General features: G+C 40.0%; 1 protein-coding gene across 5 annotated transcripts in view; it reads right to left on the bottom strand.

The window, feature by feature from the left end:
- TOGARAM1 (TOG array regulator of axonemal microtubules 1) overlaps positions 1–18,411 on the bottom strand; it is a 111,731-nt gene that overhangs the window by 35,084 nt on the left and 58,236 nt on the right. For 4 of the 5 annotated variants that reach the window (XR_009210261.1, XM_032135160.2, XM_058429503.1 and 1 more), the window contains 4 exons: positions 17,635–17,724; positions 16,042–16,217; positions 15,213–15,366; positions 11,155–11,308 (listed from right to left, as the gene is read on the bottom strand). Coding sequence is in view for 4 of the 5 variants with exons in the window: in XM_032135160.2 (XP_031991051.1) it covers positions 11,155–11,308; positions 15,213–15,366; positions 16,042–16,217; positions 17,635–17,724 (574 nt within the window). In the remaining variant the exon portion in view is untranslated. The remainder of the gene's footprint in view (positions 1–11,154; positions 11,309–15,212; positions 15,367–16,041; positions 16,218–17,634; positions 17,725–18,411) is intronic. The other variant, XM_032135161.2, reaches the window with a different exon arrangement.

Here is an 18,411-nt window from a genome sequence, read left to right as displayed (position 1 = left end):
AATACTACTGTGCACTTTTATTAGATTACGTTATAAACAAAACTTTTATATCTTTTAGATTTAAAAGATTATAATTATATTAACTTACACAATCTATAATTGTGTACCTTATACAATTATAATATAGATATAATTGTAGATTTGTGTATTTCTCCTTAAATTTCTATTAGTTGTTTTCTTCATGTATTCTGAAGCATTCATGCATGCTCTCTCTATATATATTTAAATGTGTGTGTGTGTGTGTGTGTGTGTGTGTGTGTGTGTGTGTGTTAGGACTGATATGTCTTCTTGATGAATAGACCCTTTTATGATTTAACAATAGCCCTGGTTAGCTGATCCCTCATTACCTGTCCCTTGGTAATAAAGAGTTACAATTTTTGGTAAGAATTTAAAAGTTTTTCCCTAGTGTGCTAGAGAGCTACCAAAGTGCTTTCTGTGAGGAAGTCCCACGGTCTGGTTTATATCTTAACAGTATCAACGGCTGTTATATGAGATGGAGTAATAACACAAGCATGGAAACCAGTGATGAAACTACGATAGCCATGTGGGAGATAATTACAGCATGAACTGGAGGGATGGCAGCAAAGATTGCAGTAGGTAATTGGTTTCAGGATATATTCTGAAAATATAAGAATTGATGGAATGTAAAGAAATGAGAGGCCAGGTGCAGTGGCTCACGCCTTTAATCCTAACACTTTGGGAGGCTGAGGTGGGTGGATTGCTTGAGCCCAGTATTTCAAGACCAGCTTGGGTGAAACTCTGCCTCTACAAACAATACAAAAATTAGCCAGGCATGGTAGTGTGCACCTGTAGTCACAGCTACTTGTGTGGCTGAAGTGGGAGGATCACCTGAACCCACAGAGGTCGAGGTTGCAGTAAGCTGTGATCGTGCCACTGCACTTCAGCCTGGGTGACACAGTGAGACTCTGGCTCAAACAAAGCCAAAAAGAAGTCAACCCTTACTTGGAATGAACAACCAAATGTGTAAGGCAGGGCTATTAACTAAGACAGTGAACATTGAGGGAGAAGTATATTTCATATTAGGAAGAGGAGAAATAAGAAGTTCTGTGTCAAGAATTTTTATGTCTTTGTTCTTGTGCTATATTAAGAATCAGTCTGTAGTTTTCCTGTCTTTGTATGGTTTTAGTATCAGAGTAATGGTGGCCTCAATCAATGAGATGAGAAGAACTCCATCTTATTCAATGTTGTAGAAGTATATGTAGAATTGGTATCTTCATAAAAATTTTGGGATAAACTATCAGAAACTGAAGGTTTCTTTGTGGAAACTTTTGTTTTGTTTTGTTTTGTTTTGTTTTGTTTTGAGAGGGAGTCTTGCTCTGTTGCCCACGCTGGAGTGCAGTGGCACGATCTCAGCTCACTGCAACCACCGCCTCCTGGGTTCATGTGATTCTCCTGCCTCAGCCTCCGGAGTAGCTGGGATTACAGGTGTGTGCCACCATGGCTGGCTAATTTTTGTATTTTTAGTAGAGATGAGGTTTCAGGTTGGCCAGGTGGTCTCGAACTCCTGACCTCAAGTGATCTGCCCGCCTTGGCCTCCCAAAGTGCCAAGATTACAGGCGTGAGCCACCACTCCTGGCCTCTTTGTGGGAAAATTTAAATAAAAATTCAATTTCATGAATAGATGCTGGGTTATACAAGTTATTATTATTTTATTACTTTTTTGAGACAGAGTCTCGCTCTGTTGCCCAGGCTGGAGTGCAGTGGCACGATCTCAGCTCACTGCAACCTTCCCCTCCGGGTTCAAGCGATTCTTGTGCCTTAGCCTCCTGAATAGCTGGGATTACAGGCATGGGCCGCCACACCTGGCCAATTTTTGTATTTTTAGTAGAGATGGAGTTTCACCATGTTAGCCATGCTGGTCTTGAACTCCTGGCCTCAAGTGATCTGCCTGCCTTGGCCTCCCAAAGTGCTGGAATTACAGGCATGAGCCACTGTGCCCGGTCACAACTTATCTATTTCTTTACGAATGAGTTTTGGTAGTTTGTGTCTTTCAAATAATTTGTCCATTTCACCTAAGTTGTTGAATTTGGGGGCATCATGCTGTTTATCATATTTCTATATTATCTGTTTAACAGCTGTATGATCAGTAGTGATATTTCTTCTCTCATTCTTGATGTTTGTAATTTTTCTCTTCTTTTTCTTGGTCAATCTGACTAGAGGCTTATCCATTTTATTGATCTTCTCCAAGAACATGCTTTTGCTTTCATTGATTTGCTCTATCGTTTTCCACTGCAATGATTTCCACACAGATCTTTATTATTCCCTTTCTTTGCTTACTTTGGGCTTCATGTGCTCTTCTGTTTCTAGTTTCTTAAGGTGAAAGCTGATTTCCCTGATATACAACTTTTCTTCTTTTCTAATATAGGTGTTATACTGTGACATATTCCTCTTTAATTTGGCTACATCCCACAAATTTTGATGTTTCATTCTAAATTTCATCAAATTCAAAATAGTTTGTAATTTTCCTTTTGATTTCTTTTTTTTTTTTTTTTTTGAGACGGAGTCTTGCTCTGTCTCCCAGGCTGGAGCGCAGGGGCGCAATCTCGGCTCACTGCAAGCTCCGCCTCCCGGGTTCACGCCATTCTCCTGCCTCAGCCTCTCCGGGTAGCTGGGACTACAGGCACCCGCCACCACGCCCGGCTAATTTTTTTTTGTATTTTTAGTAGAGACGGGGTTTCACCGTGGTCTCGATCTCCTGACCTTGTGATCCGCCTGCCTCGGCCTCCCAAAGTGCTGGGATTACAAGTGTGAGCCACCGCACCTGGCCTCCTTTTGATTTCTTATTTCTTCTTAGATCCATAGGTTACATATATGTGTGTTACTTAGTTTCTGAATATTTGAGCATTTTCCAAATACCTGTCAATAATTTCCAATTTAATTCCAGAGAACAAAAGTTATAAAATCTGATTCCTTTTAAATTACTTGTTTCATAGCCCAGAATAAGGTCTTTCTTGGTAAATATATCTTGTGGACTTGAACAGAATGTGAATTCTGCTGCTGTAGGTGGAATGTGTTATAAATGTTAATTGGGTCACACTGATGGCAGTGGCAGCCCCTCTGGAGTGGCCGCTGTGAAGACACCAGCTGTGGCAGGGGAGGTGTGCTGGGACTGTGTGCTCCCTGGAGCCAGCGGGAGCCAGGAACACGTGGGAGCCATGTCCCTGTCTGAGTAGAAGGGGTAGGAGCCCTGACCTCCTGGGTGCAGCTGCAGCCACTCAGCCACAGCTGCAGACCTGGGCATTCCTGTGTTCTCAGGGGCCCTGGAAACCCCCCTGCCCCCACAGGCTCAGAAGTGCCTTCTCCCACTGCCTGGTTCTCCCCACTCCCAGCACAACTTCCAATTTTGGAGCAAAGTTGTGGCTGATCCTGGGTGCAGTCAGGACCTAGCCGGGTGTGCACACACTTGGGGTAGTGCTGACATGGTCCCCTCTGGACTCTGGGCACCAACAAGCATGGGAAGGAAGCCAGGAGGGTGCTGAGGGCAGCTTGGTGTGGGCCTGCAGGCACCCCTCAGCACAAACAGCCTGGGCACTATGGACAGCAGGTTGATGGTGGCAGGGGGCAGACAGGCCCCCTGGGCAGAAAGGGGCAGGTGAAGCCGCACCTTCAAGCCAGGGACAGACTGAAGCTTGTGGGAGTGGGCTGCTAGTTCCACAGACTGGAGTGAGAACTTATGGTGCTTTTTCCAGGCCTGCCCACGGACCAATCAACATGCACTTCTTCCCCTCTGAAGCCCATAAAAATCCCGGACTCAGCCAGAGTCTGGAAGATGGGATGACCTGCCTGTGGAGAAAAGCTACACACTGTGGGTCTCCTCTCTGCTGAGAGCTGTACACTCATCAGCACAACCTGCCTGCAGATAGAAGCTACTCACTCTGGGTCTCTTCTCTGCTGAGGGCTGCAGAGACACCAAAATGATCTGCCTGCGGATAGGAGCTACCCACACCGGGTCTCCTCTCCACTTAGGGCTGCACAGACATCAGCATGACCTGCCTGTGGATAGGAGCTACCCACTCTGGGTCTCCCCTCCACTGAGGGTTGCACAGATGTCAGGACAACTTGCCTGCAGAAAGGAGCTACCCACTTCAGGTCTTCTGAGGTATACTGTTGCTCAATAAAGCATCTCTTCACCTTGCTCCACAACTGGAGGTATGCTCCAGTTGTCCACATACCTAATTCTTCTTGGATTCAGGACAAGAATTCGGGACTGAAACATCTGTAACACAAACATGTATGAAACCTCCCCCAACCCCAATCACATTGCCACTACTCATGACATTGTGGGCAACGAGAAGGTGAGAAGAAAGAAGGAGAAAAGAGCTGTGGCCCTATGGGCAACCCAGATTTAGGAGCTTCCCAAGCAAGGGGTGTGATACTCTCTTTGGGGTTCTGCAGTTGCTGGCATCTCCAAGCTTCTGGGTGCCACCACATTCCCTGGTGCCCGCAGTGGAAGCTGCTTGTGGTACATCTGGTCCAGCTGTAGCAGGGAGCCAGCAGCTGTGCCAGTGCATGGAGTTGCCTATCCTGCCACAGCCAGCATATACCTGGCTGTGTGCAGTGGCCAGACCCCAAGCTCATGCACCCCTCGCTGCTCTGTGCCTGGCTCACCCTTTGTAGGCATGGGATCTAGGCTGGTAGCAAAAGCCAAGCACAGCCTGGGAGGCCAAGTCGGCGGAATGAGCCCAAGTGGGCCTGAGCAAAACTTGGGCAAAGGCGGCACTGGCCACAGAGGTTTCTGGCTGGCAAAGTAACACCTTAAGGATCCCATGACAAAATTAGTCAATACCGTTGTTCAGGCCAGGTGCAGTGACCTAAGCCTATAATCCCAACACTTTGGAAGGCTGAGGTGGATGGATTGCTTGAGCCCAGGTATTTGAGACCAGCCTGCGTAACATAGAAAAACCCCATCTCTAATAAAAATACATACAAAAAAGGGTTGTCCAAATCTTCTACATCTTTACTTTTTTCTTTTTTCTTTTTTTTTTTTTTGAGATGGAGTCTCACTCTGTCATCCAGGCTGCGGTGCAGTGGCCTGATCTCAGCTCACTATAACCTCTGACTCCCGGGTTCAAGCGATTCTCCCATCTCAGCCTCCCCAGTAGCTGGGACTACAGGCATGCCTGGCTCTTTTTTTTGTGTGTGTGTATTTTACAGGCATGAGCCACCGCACCTGGCCATCTGTACTGATTTTCCTTCAACTTGTTCTATTAATTAATGAGAGAGGATTATTGAAGTTCCAATTATAATTAGAGATTTATTTCTCCTTGCAGTTCTATTAGTTTTTGCTTAACGTATTTTCAAGCAATATTATATGGTAAATAAACATCAGGACTGCCATGTTCTCTTGATGAATTAATTCCTTTATAACTATAAAATGACCCTCTTTATTCTAGATGTGGTAGACAGAATCCTAAGATGGCATCCATAATTCCTACCCCTGATTTACACAGCCTGTATTACACCCTCTCTATGAATGTGTTGCGATATCACTTCCTGTGATTGATATGTGAATGTGTTGGGATATCACACCCTGTGATCATATTAAGTGCGATGGCCAAAGAGATTTTCAGATTTAATTATGGTCCCTAATCAGTTGACTTCAAGTTAATCAAAAGGGAGATTATCCTGGGGAGGCTTTACCTCCCTTAAAAAGAGATAAGCAGCAGCAGCAGAGATTCTCCTCCTGGCTTTGAAGAAGTAAGCTACATGTTGAGAGGATCTATATCTGTGTGTGTGGCACATCATAAGGACACAAGGTTGACCTCCAGAAGATGAGAGCGTCCCTGGCTGACAGCTAGCAAGATAATTGATAGGGTTTGGCTATGTCCCAGGATTCAGGAGGGAACCACAGGGAGGTAACTGAATCATAGGGCCGGTCTTTCCCATGCTATTCTCATGATAGTGAATAAGTCTCACGAGATCTGATGGGTCTATCAGGGGTTTCTGCTTTTTTTCATTTTCTCTTGCTGCCACCATGTAAGAAGTGCCTTTTGCCTCCCGCCATGATTCTGAGGCCTCCCCAGTCATGTGAACTGTTAAATCCAATTAAACCTCTTTTTCTTTTCCTCTTGGATATGTCTTTATCAGCAGCATGAAAAAGGACTAATACAAAAATGAAAACCACAGTTGCACATCTACAAAGAAGACAATTCTTCCAAACAATGAGCTTCTAAGAATACTGAAAGATGAGATCACATCCCTGGCTGATACTTTGATTTCAGCCTAGTGGTATTTTGAGCAAAGAGTTGAGTTAACTTATATCTGATCTCTTGACCCAGAAAACTGAGAGTTAATCAATTTGAATCCATTCAGTTTGTGGCAATTTGTTACATAACAATATAAAATAAATACTCTCATTAATATTCTTTGCTTTGAAATATACTTTGATATTAATATAGCCATGTAATCTATCTTTTGATTAGTGTTAGCATGGTATACATCTTTTTGCATCTCTACTTTTAACTTATTTATACCTATATATTTAAACGGAATTTCTTATAGGTAGCATATAGTTGGGTCTTGCTTTTTAATCTAATCTCACTAGGGTGTTTAGTTCATCTACATTTAATGTGATTAGATGATTAGGTTTAAGTCCATCATCTTGCTGTTTGTTTTCTATTTGTCCCATCTTTTCCTTATAATTATTTTTACAGTTACATTTTATCTCCTTTGTTGCCTTGGTAAAGCAATACTCCCATGTCTTCCCTTCGGACCTTTGTATCAAAATATCAGACATTTTGCTTCTTTCAAACCTTTTTTTTTTTTTTTTTAAGAGACAAGTTCTTGCCCTGTTGCTCAGGCTGGAGTGTAGTGGCACAATCACAGCTCACTGCAACCTCGAACCCCTGGATTCAGGTGATCCTTCTGCCTCAGCCTCCTGAATGCCTCGGACTACAGAAACACATCACTGCATCCAGATTTTAAATTTTTTTCTTATTTATTTATTTTTTTTCTAGAGATGAGGTCTTGCTATATTGCAAAGGCTGGTCTTGAACTTCTGGGCTCAAGCAATCCTCCTGGCTCGGCCTCATAAAGTGCTGGGATTACAAGTGTGAGCCACCATGACTGGCCCACTACTTTTATTTTTGAAAGATATTTTCATTGGATATAGAATTCTAAATTGACAGTTTGTTTTTCCTTCCAGTACTCTAAAGATCTCACTGAACTGTTTTTTGCTTTGCAGTGTATTTCATGAGTAGTCTGATCTTTGTTCTATATGTAATGTCTTGCCCCTAGCTGTTTTTAAGATTTTCTCCATCCCTAATTTTAGGCCTTTTGATTATACCTCCTTTGAAATATTTCTTTTCCTGTTTCTTGTGTTTGGTGTTCACTGAACTTCTTACATCTTTGGGTTTATAGTTTTCATCCAATTTGAACAAATTTTGTCCATTTTTTTCTGCAAATATTCTTTTCTGTCTCCTTCTCTGTCTGGTAACTCCAATTACACATAACTTGAGGTTGTCCCACAATTGACAGATTTTTTGGACTTTTTTTTCAGGCTTGTTTCTCTCATTGTTTCATTTTGATTTTTTTTTTTTTTTTACTTGAGACAGAGTCTCACCCTGTTGCCCAGGCTGGAGTGCAGTGGTATGATCTCAGCTCACTGCAACCTCCGCCTCCTGGGTTTAAGCGATTCTCCTGCCCTAGTCGCCCCAGTAGCTGGGACTACAGGTGTGCATCACCACACCCAGCTAATTTTTGCATTTTTGGTAGACACAGGATTTTGCCTTATTGGCCAGGCTTCATTGTTTCATTTTGAATAGTTACAATGGTTACATCTTCAACTTCACTAACCTATTCTTCTGGAATATCTAACCTATTAATCTCATCCAGTGTATTTCCTATCTCAGACATTATAGCTTTCATCTGTAGACATTAGTTTTGGGTTTCTTATATATATCTCTACTTGCTCAACCTTTCCTCCAGCCTCTTTAATGCATGCAGTAGTTACAGTTGCAATGTCTTTTTTTTTTTTTTTTGATACGGAGTCTCCCTCTGTCGCCCAGGCTGGAGTGCAGTGGTGCAATCTCGGCTCACTGCAAGCTCTGCCTCCCGGGTTCACGCCATTCTCCTGCCTCAGCCTCTCCGAGTAGCTGGACTACAGGCGCCCGCCACCACGCCCGGCTAATTTTTTGTATTTTTAGTAGAGACGGGGTTTCACCGTGGTCTCCATCTCCTGACCTCGTGATCCGCCCGCCTCGGTCTCCCAAAGTGCTGGGATTACAAGCGTGAGCCACCGTGCCCGGCCAGTTGCAATGTCTTTGTCTACTAATTCTATCACCTGTGTCATTTTTGCATTGGTTTCACTTGTTGGCTTTTTCTCTTCTCACTATTGGTTATATTTTCCTGCTTCTCTGCATACCTGGTAATTTCACCTTAGCTATTTTTGTATTCCTATAAATATTCTTCAGTTTTGTTCTGGGATGTAGTTCTTTGAAAATGTATTTCAAATAAGGATCACGTTTGATCCTCTTAGGCCTTGCTTTTAAACTTCATTAGGTGGGAACCAAACTAACATTCAGTCTATGGTTTATTTTACTACACTATGAAGCAAAACTCTGTGAGTATTCTACCCAATGCCCTGTGAATTATGAACTTTTCCAGTCTGCTGGTGGGAACAGGAAGTATTATTAACATTGTATATGCTCCTGACATTGTTCCTTGTAACTTTTTTGAGTGGTTCTTGTTCTGGCCTCAGGAAATGTATTTACATGCATGCCCCGACCAGCTGTCTGCTAAACATTTGAGTAAAATCCTCTTACGATCTCTGGAGCTCTCTATGGAGCTCTATCTGGCATTCTGTCCTGCAAAGTCTAGTCACCATGGCCTCCTCAAACTCTCAGTACCATGTCCATCTCTGATGCTATCTGCCTGTTTTCCCTTCCTTTAGCTGCAACCGGAAACTCTCTCCAGAAAGCAAGCTGGGTAATTGTAGGGCTCACCTGATTTGTTTCCTGTCTCTCAGAGATCAACATATTTCCATAGGTTGGTGAACAGTATCTTGAAAGCTATTGTTTTTTGTTGTTGTTGTTTCTTTGTTTTTGAGATGCAGTCTCACTCTGTCACCCAGGTTGGAGTGCAGTGACACGATCTCGGTTCACTGCAACCTCTGCCTCCCAGGTTCAAGCGATTCTTGTGCCTCAGCCTCCCAAGTGGCTAGTACTACAGGCGTGCGCCACCATGCACCAGCTGATTTTTTGCGTTTTTTAGTACAGACAAGGTTTTACCACGTTGGCCAGGCTGGTCTCGAACTCCTGACCTCAAGTCATCTGGCCTCCCAAAGTGCTGAGATTACAGGTGTGAGCCACTGTGCCCGGCCCTTGAAAACTATTGTTTCATATATTTTGTATAATTTTGTTAGATCTTTCACGTTATGAGGGCAAATACAGTCCTCTTAATCCATGTTGGCAGGAAGAAGTTCAGGATTTCTTTTCTGGATGTGTTAAATTTCAGATGTCTACTGGCATCTACGTAAAAGGGCCAAGTTGGGCTGTTGGATTACTTCTTTTTGAGTCTAGAGCTCAAAATGATACCAGGGATACAGATATACATTTTTGAAAAATCAGAGTTTAGATGGAATTTAAAGCTGTGAGACTGAATGAAATAATTTAAGAAGGGATTGGCAAACTATGGCTCATGGGCCAAATGTGGGTCCATCAGATTTTTTTAACGAGTAAAGTTTTCGGCCGGGCGCGGTGGCTCACGCTTGTAATCCCAGCACTTTGGGAGGCCGAGGCGGGCGGATCACGAGGTCAGGAGATGGAGACCACGGTGAAACCCCCTCTCTACTAAAAATACAAAAAATTAGCCGGCCGTGGTGGCGGGCGCCTGTAGTCCCAGCTACTCGGAGAGGCTGAGGCAGGAGAATGGCGTGAACCCGGGAGGCGGAGCTTGCAGTGAGCGGAGATCGCGCCACCGCACTCCAGCCTGGGTGAAAGAGCGAGACTCCATCTTGAAAAAAAAAAAAAAAAAAATGAGTAAAGTTTTCATATAATGTTTTATAAGTAAAGTTTTATAGAAACACAGCTATGCCCATTTGTTTAGATACTGTTTTAAGGCTGCTTTTGCACAACGAGTTCAGTATTTGCAACAGAGGCATATACCCTGCAAAGTCTAAAACACCTATTACCTGGATCTTTACAGAAAAAGATTGCCAGAAAGACTGCCCTTGAGCTACAAAATGAATGTAGAAAGAGAATGCCAGCGGATTAAATTCTGCAGAACTTCTATTTTTTTTTTTTTTTTTTTTTTTTTTGAGACAGAGTTTCACTCTGTTGCGCAGGCTGGAGTGCAGTTGCCCAATCTTGGCTCACTGCAACCTCCACCTCCCGGGTTCAAGCAATTCTCCTGCCTCAGTCTCCCAAGTAGCTGGGACTGCAGGCGCCCGCCACCATGCCTGGCCGATTTTTTTTGTATTTTTAGTAGAGATGGCGTTTCACTATGTTGGCCAGGCTAGTCTTGAACCCCTGACCTTGTGATCTGCCCACCTCGGCCTCCCAAAGTGCTGGGATTACAGGTGTGAGCCACTGTGCCCAGCCTGGAGGTTTTTAAAAAATAAGAGATATTATGGCATATTTTAAACTTGATGAATATGCTCTAGAAAAGAGGCAAAAGTGATGAAGAGGTATAAGACGGGTACAATGAGAGACAGTGAAGGAACAAGGGAGAAAATGGGACCAAGGCAGTAAGTGGACACTCCCACTGAAACACATGGGATGCACATTGCCACTGTCTTTTGTCTCCCTTGACTTATTGGCTGGGCTGGTTGGGTGGCTGCTATCACTACAATAAGAGCAGGTAAGTATTTCCAGGACTATTAATAATTATATTTCACAGAGAAATACTTTGAGAAATGGTTCACCATTTCTATCCCATTATCAAAGGGTTTACATAATCCATTATAAAGCTAAATTATATGTTTATGGCATGTAAGTTATAATTCAACTGGTAATAAAGTACTATTAGGGCCAGAGTTCAGCTACATTAATAAGCTGAAAAGACTCTGATGCCTAAGAACTAAATAATCGTTTCTAAGATTACTTTAATAGAAAATGTGTTTCAAGATTTTTAATTAAATATTTACAGAAAGCTTTTGAACTCTGCTTAGTTTTAAGTTAAGGATGGTGAACTTACCAATCCTCATCAGCCAAAAGCCTCAGGGCTTCTGTCAGTGCTATTTCTGGTTTAGAGAATGGCCGTAGTTCTGACAGATCTATTATTTCTGGACTATGAGTGACAGAAGGCATCCTTTCTTTACACTGTGAAATGGCTCCAGTAGATGTTTCACCTAAAACAAAATATATTAAATAAACTATGAGAGAACCTTTTTTAAAAAATTTTTATCTTTTTGAGACGGAGTCTTGCTCTATTTCCCAGGCTAGGGTGCAGTAGTACGATCTCACCTCACTGCAACCTCCACTTCCTGGTTCAAGCAATTCTCCTGCCTCAGCCTCGCAAGTAGGTGGGACTATAGGTGCGCACCACAACGCCCGGCTAATTTTTGTATTTTTAGTAGAGACAGGGTTTCACCATGTTGGTCAAGCTGGTTTTGAACTCCTGACCTCAAGCCATCCATCCGCCTCAGCCTCCCAAAGTGCTGGGATTACAGGCGTGAGCCACCGTGCCTGGCCAAGATTACTTCATACAAAGGATACAAACATTATTCTGACTACAGTTGTGATGAATATTTACTATGGAAACTTAGTACTATTAGTTTAGTCTTGAGGAAAATTACAGTACCCAGAAACCAAAACCATTGAAAACTTTACTTTTTATATGCAAAACTATTGAAAACTTTACTTTCTATATGCAAAATTATTAACAATACAAGGAATTTTTCAGTCATGAGTCATAACAAAGTCTAGCTTTATTTTAACAGCTAAAAGCAAAAGAAGCAGTACGATCCCATTTTGTAAAAATGTGGATATATACCTGTTTTATAACTGAGAAGTGAAGATGAAGGCTCATGGCACCTGTATGTAGAATTCTAGTTGATTTTTTCTATTGATATGGAATTAGTGGCCTATTACAAATTCTAAGACCATGTGTAGTAATAAGAATGATGTTTCTTCTATAATAAGACATTGACCAAGCATTTTCCAGATGTAAGGCACTGTACTGTAAGTTGAGAAAACAAATCATCCTCTTTGAGTGCTCAGGATAGTATCCTTGAGAGCACTGTATAATGAGAGACATATGCAGTGGAGATATTAAAAAGAAAAGGGTCAAATAGAATGGGCTTTTACAAGTAGGTAAAGATTTACTTAATATTTTTCCATATTAAGAGATATTTTTAGAAAGGGAATATTAGTCACTAGAAACTATCATCAAAAATTATTTATTAACCATGTTATCTGTGAGAAAATGTTACCTGAAATCACAAATATAAGAAATTTCACTTGATGTTGCATACTAATTACATATTCAGAGCTGGTCATTTAAAATCCAAAGGCAACAAGGTGTTAATGATATTAGCTAGCATTTATTAAATACTATACACCAGACCTTGGGATAAATGCTTTGCAAACTTTACTGCATTTAATTATCTCAACAAAGCTGAGGTAGGCATTCTAACTATCTTTATTTTGCAGCTGAGAAAATAATTGTGTTTTACAGACACTAAGAAATTTAATTAAGGTTCCATTGCTAATGAGTGGGAGAGGCAGGACTTAGATCTACGGCCACCATTACCTATGATCTTATATACAGAGGCATAAGACAGAATCTCTGCTTTCAAAAAATTCATCACATATCTAACGAAAAATGTAAAAAGGTAAAATATGATGCCTTAAATTACTACAGTGATAAATCAGTACCAGTTTTTGTTATGTGAGGAAGATGATATACCAATTAAAGAATATAATAGACCCCTTTCACTTTTTTTTTTGATGGTTCAGATGGACCCTCATTAGGCTTCATATCTAAGACTAACATGTATACATAAAATCCTCCAGCTTTGGAATATCCAAATCCTGAAAGAATAGCAAATAAAAAAATAGCACTATTATCATTTATTATCTTCCCTGGTATTGTGCTAAGTCCGTCATTTAATTTAATTTAATTATTCATCTAATTTAATTCATTCAACAACCCTATGTAGTAATTATTAGTAGTACATTACAGATGAAGAAACCAATGTGGAAGTTTTAAGTATTCCCTTAATATATCTAATCCATTCCCACGCTCATGAAACAATAACTCATTAGAAAGAGATATAGATAAACACCAAATTTTCAACCTTGAGATTATAACAATATGAAGTACTATCACCTATCTTTATTTTGTTTTCACCTGAAGAATGTTATTTTGAAAAAGGAGGTGTATAGAATATCACTTGAAAGTAGTGATGCTCAAATGAAGTTTTTTTTTTTTTTTTTTAATTCCACTGTTGGCTGGCCGTGGTGGCTCACACCTGTAATCCCAGCATTCTGGGAGGCCGAGGTGAGCGGATCACGAGGTCAGGAGTTCGAGACCAGCCTGTCCAACATGGTGAAACCCCGTCTCTACTAAAAATACAAAAATTAGCCTGGCATGGTGGTGCACACCTGTAGTCCCAACTACTCAGGAAGCTGAGGCAGAAGAATCACTTGAACCCAAGAGGTGGAGGTTGCAGTGAGCCAAGATCGCACCGCTGCACTCCAGCCTGGGCGACAGAGCAAGACTCCATTTCAAAAAAAAAAAACCCAACAAAAAACAACAAAAAAAAACTGCCACTATGTTGCAGACTGATACTTTTATAAAGTACAATAAAAGTGTTGTGGCACTGTCAAATTGTTAAAACAGTTTCTAGAAGCTAAATATTGTCTGTATGTATGTTATCATAGATGAGTAATAAACAGTTCACACAGTCTATGAAACAGACTTTCAGTAGCAGTGATCTAACTGATAGAAAGTTTCTTAACTGGAGACATATCTAATTAGAATTTAGCTATTAAAAATTATGTCTGTTAATATGTTCATAACCATAAACAGAGCTAGACAACTATACTTTGAGCTGATCAACATAACAATTGTGTTAAGCATATTCTTATTTTCAAATAATATAAGGGTGACTTCAAAGCCGTACTCTCCTTATACTTCTCAGAAACCTAATCTTTAAAGCCTACGTTGTAGGCAAAAATCACAAGATTAGTTGATCCATCAAGAATTAATGCCCACAAATTTATGATTTATTATTATTTGTAATATTTGTGCTTCTATTTCTACTCTTCACACTGGCTAAGTTAGGCAGGAAGTTTCGTGGGTTTTTCTCTCCCTGAATTTTATGACAATAACAAATAGTGAATTCTCTGAGAATGCTAAGAGGCTTAAATTTCACAAACACCTACATTTAATGGGTTTTAGGGACATCTTCAGCCACAGTTGTACAGGCTAACACCTCTCATCAGGCACACTCTCAACAGTGATTAGCTTTGAAAATACAGTTTTCTCCACTTGTTGCATTATAAGGGAAATAAAAGCTAGCAAAAACCTCAGACATTAATTTAGGTTAAATCTTTTTTATTTTTACCTTCAAGAGAAGTATATTATCTATTAAATTCAGAGTATTTTTTGTAACCTTCTTGAGTATTTTGTTGCTATCTAGACTTCAGATACAACATAAATTTAACAGTGTTTATTATATTTCAGTTTATTTCTTAATATTTAACAAAACAGTAATTAAGCAATAATACTTAATGTTTATTATAGCTCACATTATTTCTCATTTCAACCTCTGATTTTTCCTGGTTGCTACTATACCTAACATGTATTCAATACTTTAAAAAACAACACCAGGAAACACAGAGCCTACTCTTGACCAAGCACAAAACATAGTAGGTACTCAAGGATAGACTGAATAAATGACACATGCAATGGCGTTTTTGGATCATGATGTAATATAAACCAGTTTCACCATCTCAGTTATCTGCTATAAAATGGGATACCACTCCTCAGCAAAACAGGAATATTTCCAGGGAGTATAGAAGAGATCCTTGAGATAATCTGGACCTTTGAGATAATTAAGATATTCACGGGGCAGAAAACTGAGGCCTGCTTCCAGGTCACAAAGCTAATTAAAGGCAGAACTTGCAAATTTCGGTGTTATATAAGATACTTCATTCTTAGTCGTATATTACCCTCAGTGAAACCTCATTTCACCAGCTTTAGGCTATTACTAGAAAAAAAAATACCAAAACTTAAATTCCACTTACTTTCAGATGCCATTTTCTCAGTTCCTGTATGTCTCATTCGTTCCCAGGAATTCTTTTCCTTCTTTTCACAATCTTTATTGTGAAACAGTTCTTTCTCTTCTTTTCTCTTTTGTCTCATCTTGTTATAAGTAGATTTAGAGATAGAAACTTTAGCCTGCATGAAAAAGTTGAAAATCTGAAAATATTCAGGGAGTTTGATATTTAAAATATCTTCGTCTCAGATAACTAATTTGTGTCTAAGGATATTAGTCTGTCACTACTTAAGTGTATCCTAGAAAACAGAATATATGTATACATATATATTTATAAATAGTACATGTAAAATATGAAGTACACGGAGAATACAAAGTATATTACATACTTTATCCCCAGGATAAGAATGCCTTTATTAAGCGGGAAGGACGAATAATCTATTATGTAAATGATTAAGAATCAAAATTTCTTTTTTCTTCCTTGAGACAGTTTCACTGTATTGCCCAGGCTGGAGTACAGTGGCGCAATCATGGCTTACGGCAGCTCAAGTCCGACCGTCTGAGCTCAAGTGATCCTCCTACCTCAGCCTCCCAAGTAGCTGGGCCCATAGGCACGCATGGCTGTAGCTACATTTTTGTATTTTTCCTAGAGAAAATAGGCTCTCTACTTTCTCTGGCTAATTTTTGTAATTTCCTAGAGACAGGGCTTTGCCACATTGCCAAGGCTCAAAATTTCAACTGTACTAAGATTTTTTAAATTTTAATTGAAATACTTTCACCACCCCACATCTGATATACACAAAACAATGACATACTGTAAGCTTAAATTTATTCTAATAATTAGCAAATAACCTTACATCTTTTTCATTCTCAACATCAAGATATGATGAAATATTTTGCTGGACTGATCTTCCATAAATCCCTGATGGTGGTTCAATACTTTGTTTAATTGAAAATGTATCCCCATTTTCCACAGAAGATATCAATGATTGGCTGCAGGTTGCTGGTGCTGAACTTAAACTTCCAAATACGCCTGAAATCAACCAACCACCAAAATAGTCATTAACTAATTATGTGATGGTACTCTAGATAACAAAGTTTAAGGCAAGGCTCTTGCCTTCAGGAATCAAACAACACAGTTAGTAAGAAAAACATGCTTAATAATTATAAAATATAAAAACAAATACCCTAATAGGGCATTAATATAAGAGGTGGCAGAAGGCAGTTCATGATAATAAGTGAGAGCTGCATATGATAAGTGGTAAGCACACATAAAGAAAAGGTTGCTGTGAGCTGTTTTTTGTTTGTTTGTTTGCTTGTTTTGAGACAGTCTCTCTCTGTCACCCAGGCTGGAGTGCAATGGCACAATCTCGGCTCATTGCAACCTCCACCTCCCAAGCTGAAGCAATTTTCCCACCTCGGCCTCCTGAGTAGCTAGGACTACAAACGCACAGCACCAGGGCTGCCTAATTTTTTGTATTTTTTTTCTTTTGGTAGAGATGGGGTTTTGCCATGTTGTCCAGGCTGGTCTTGAACTCTTGAGTTCAAGTGATCTGTCCGCCTGGGCCTCCCAAAGTATGGGATTACAGGAGTGAGCCACTGCGCCTGGCAGAGCTAAGTGTTTAAGATGGTTTCAAGGAGCAAGGATTTGAGCTGGGATTTGAAGACAGGAAGGATCTGTATAAAGTAAAGAAGGAGAGGGGGAAATCTATGAGATGGGGATGTTTACATGCAGAGTTGAACGTTTCTAAAGCATTTATGTGGAGTGAATAAATGAGCTTGGATGGGCAAATAAAGGAATAACAGAAAATAAGTTTACAAGAGTAAGCTGTAGCCAATCTGAGGAGGGTTTTAAAATAACCTAATGAGACTATCAAGCAAAGAAGTTAGGACAAATTTTTCAAAACGTTTATTCTATTTCATTATATTGAACAAAAATAAGATGCATACCCTCAATGTATATTACCACATTCTAGTTTTCAATTAAAATAGAAAATAGCTTTAAAGGATACTTGCAATAATTTTGTTCAAGGTCCCTTAGCCCCCTTAAAATACATAACAGGAGTTTAATTTTCACTTGTCTAGATCTTGTATGGGAGATAATTAATTCATATTGATTATTAAGCTGATAAATAAGGGCTATTTGAATTTAAACCATGCTAAAACTAAGTAAGCTATCCTAAAACTGTCTTAGAAGTACCTAAACTGCAGCTGTCACATAATACATCTCTCTGAAAATTAATGACATGAATTTACTATAGTTTCATTAGAAGATAGAAATGTGAAGGTAAGTATTCACTTCTAATTATTTTAATGAAGATAATGTAATACATTTTTAAAAAGAAGTTCCACTCAACACTTGAATCACATTCTTTACTATTCCTTATTGATAGGCTTTGCTTCTATATGATGAATATATATAATTAAGAAGCAAAATAACTTTGAAATACCTTTTCCAACAACTACTACTGAGTCTTCTGATAAAGTCTTTGTGGTTGTGAAGTCAAAACTGGAAATTTGCTGTGGATTTGATGATGACCCTGTAAATCCCCAAAAAAAAAAAAAAAAAACAAATACTTAAAAATATTTGCTTATTATGTAGTATCTTAGGATATTGTAACATGGTCTTTTAAAACTGAAAATTTATTTCATACGAAGAATTTACAATTTATTCACACATGTTCATTAAGTCATTATAAATGTTTGTAACTGCAATACTAGAATGGACTAGGCACTTAAACCTTCCTTTCCTTTTTTTTTTTTTTTTTTGAGATGGAGTCTCACTCTGTCGCCCAGGCTGGAGTGCAGTGATGTGATCTTGGCTCACTGCTACCTCCACCTCCTGGGTTCAACAGATTCTCCTGCTTCAGCCTCCTGAGTAGCTGGGATTACAGGTACGCACCACCACCCTCAGCTAATTTTTGTATTTTTAGTAGAGATGGGGTTTCACCATTTTGGTCAGGCTGGTCTTGAACTCCTGACCTCATGATCCGCCTGCCTTGGCCTCCCAAAGTGCTGGTATTACAGGCGTGAGCCACCATGCCCGGCCCCTTCCTTTCCTTAAGGAGTTTACATGTCAGGGTGAGGTGTGAGAGGCATACAAGCGACTTATCACAGCATGATAATCAGGCAACAAAAGGGTCATCAAAAAGGAAATCCTCTGACATCAGAAAACAGACCAGGTCAATGTCACAGCAATCTGTACTTTTCTAGGTTAACTTTTATCT

The sequence above is a fragment of the Hylobates moloch genome, unplaced genomic scaffold, assembly GCF_009828535.3.
Source record: "Hylobates moloch isolate HMO894 unplaced genomic scaffold, HMol_V3 SCAFFOLD_16, whole genome shotgun sequence".
NCBI lineage: Eukaryota > Metazoa > Chordata > Mammalia > Primates > Hylobatidae > Hylobates > Hylobates moloch.
Note: the sequence above shows the minus strand (reverse complement) of the source record. Positions and strands in the feature narration are given on the sequence as shown.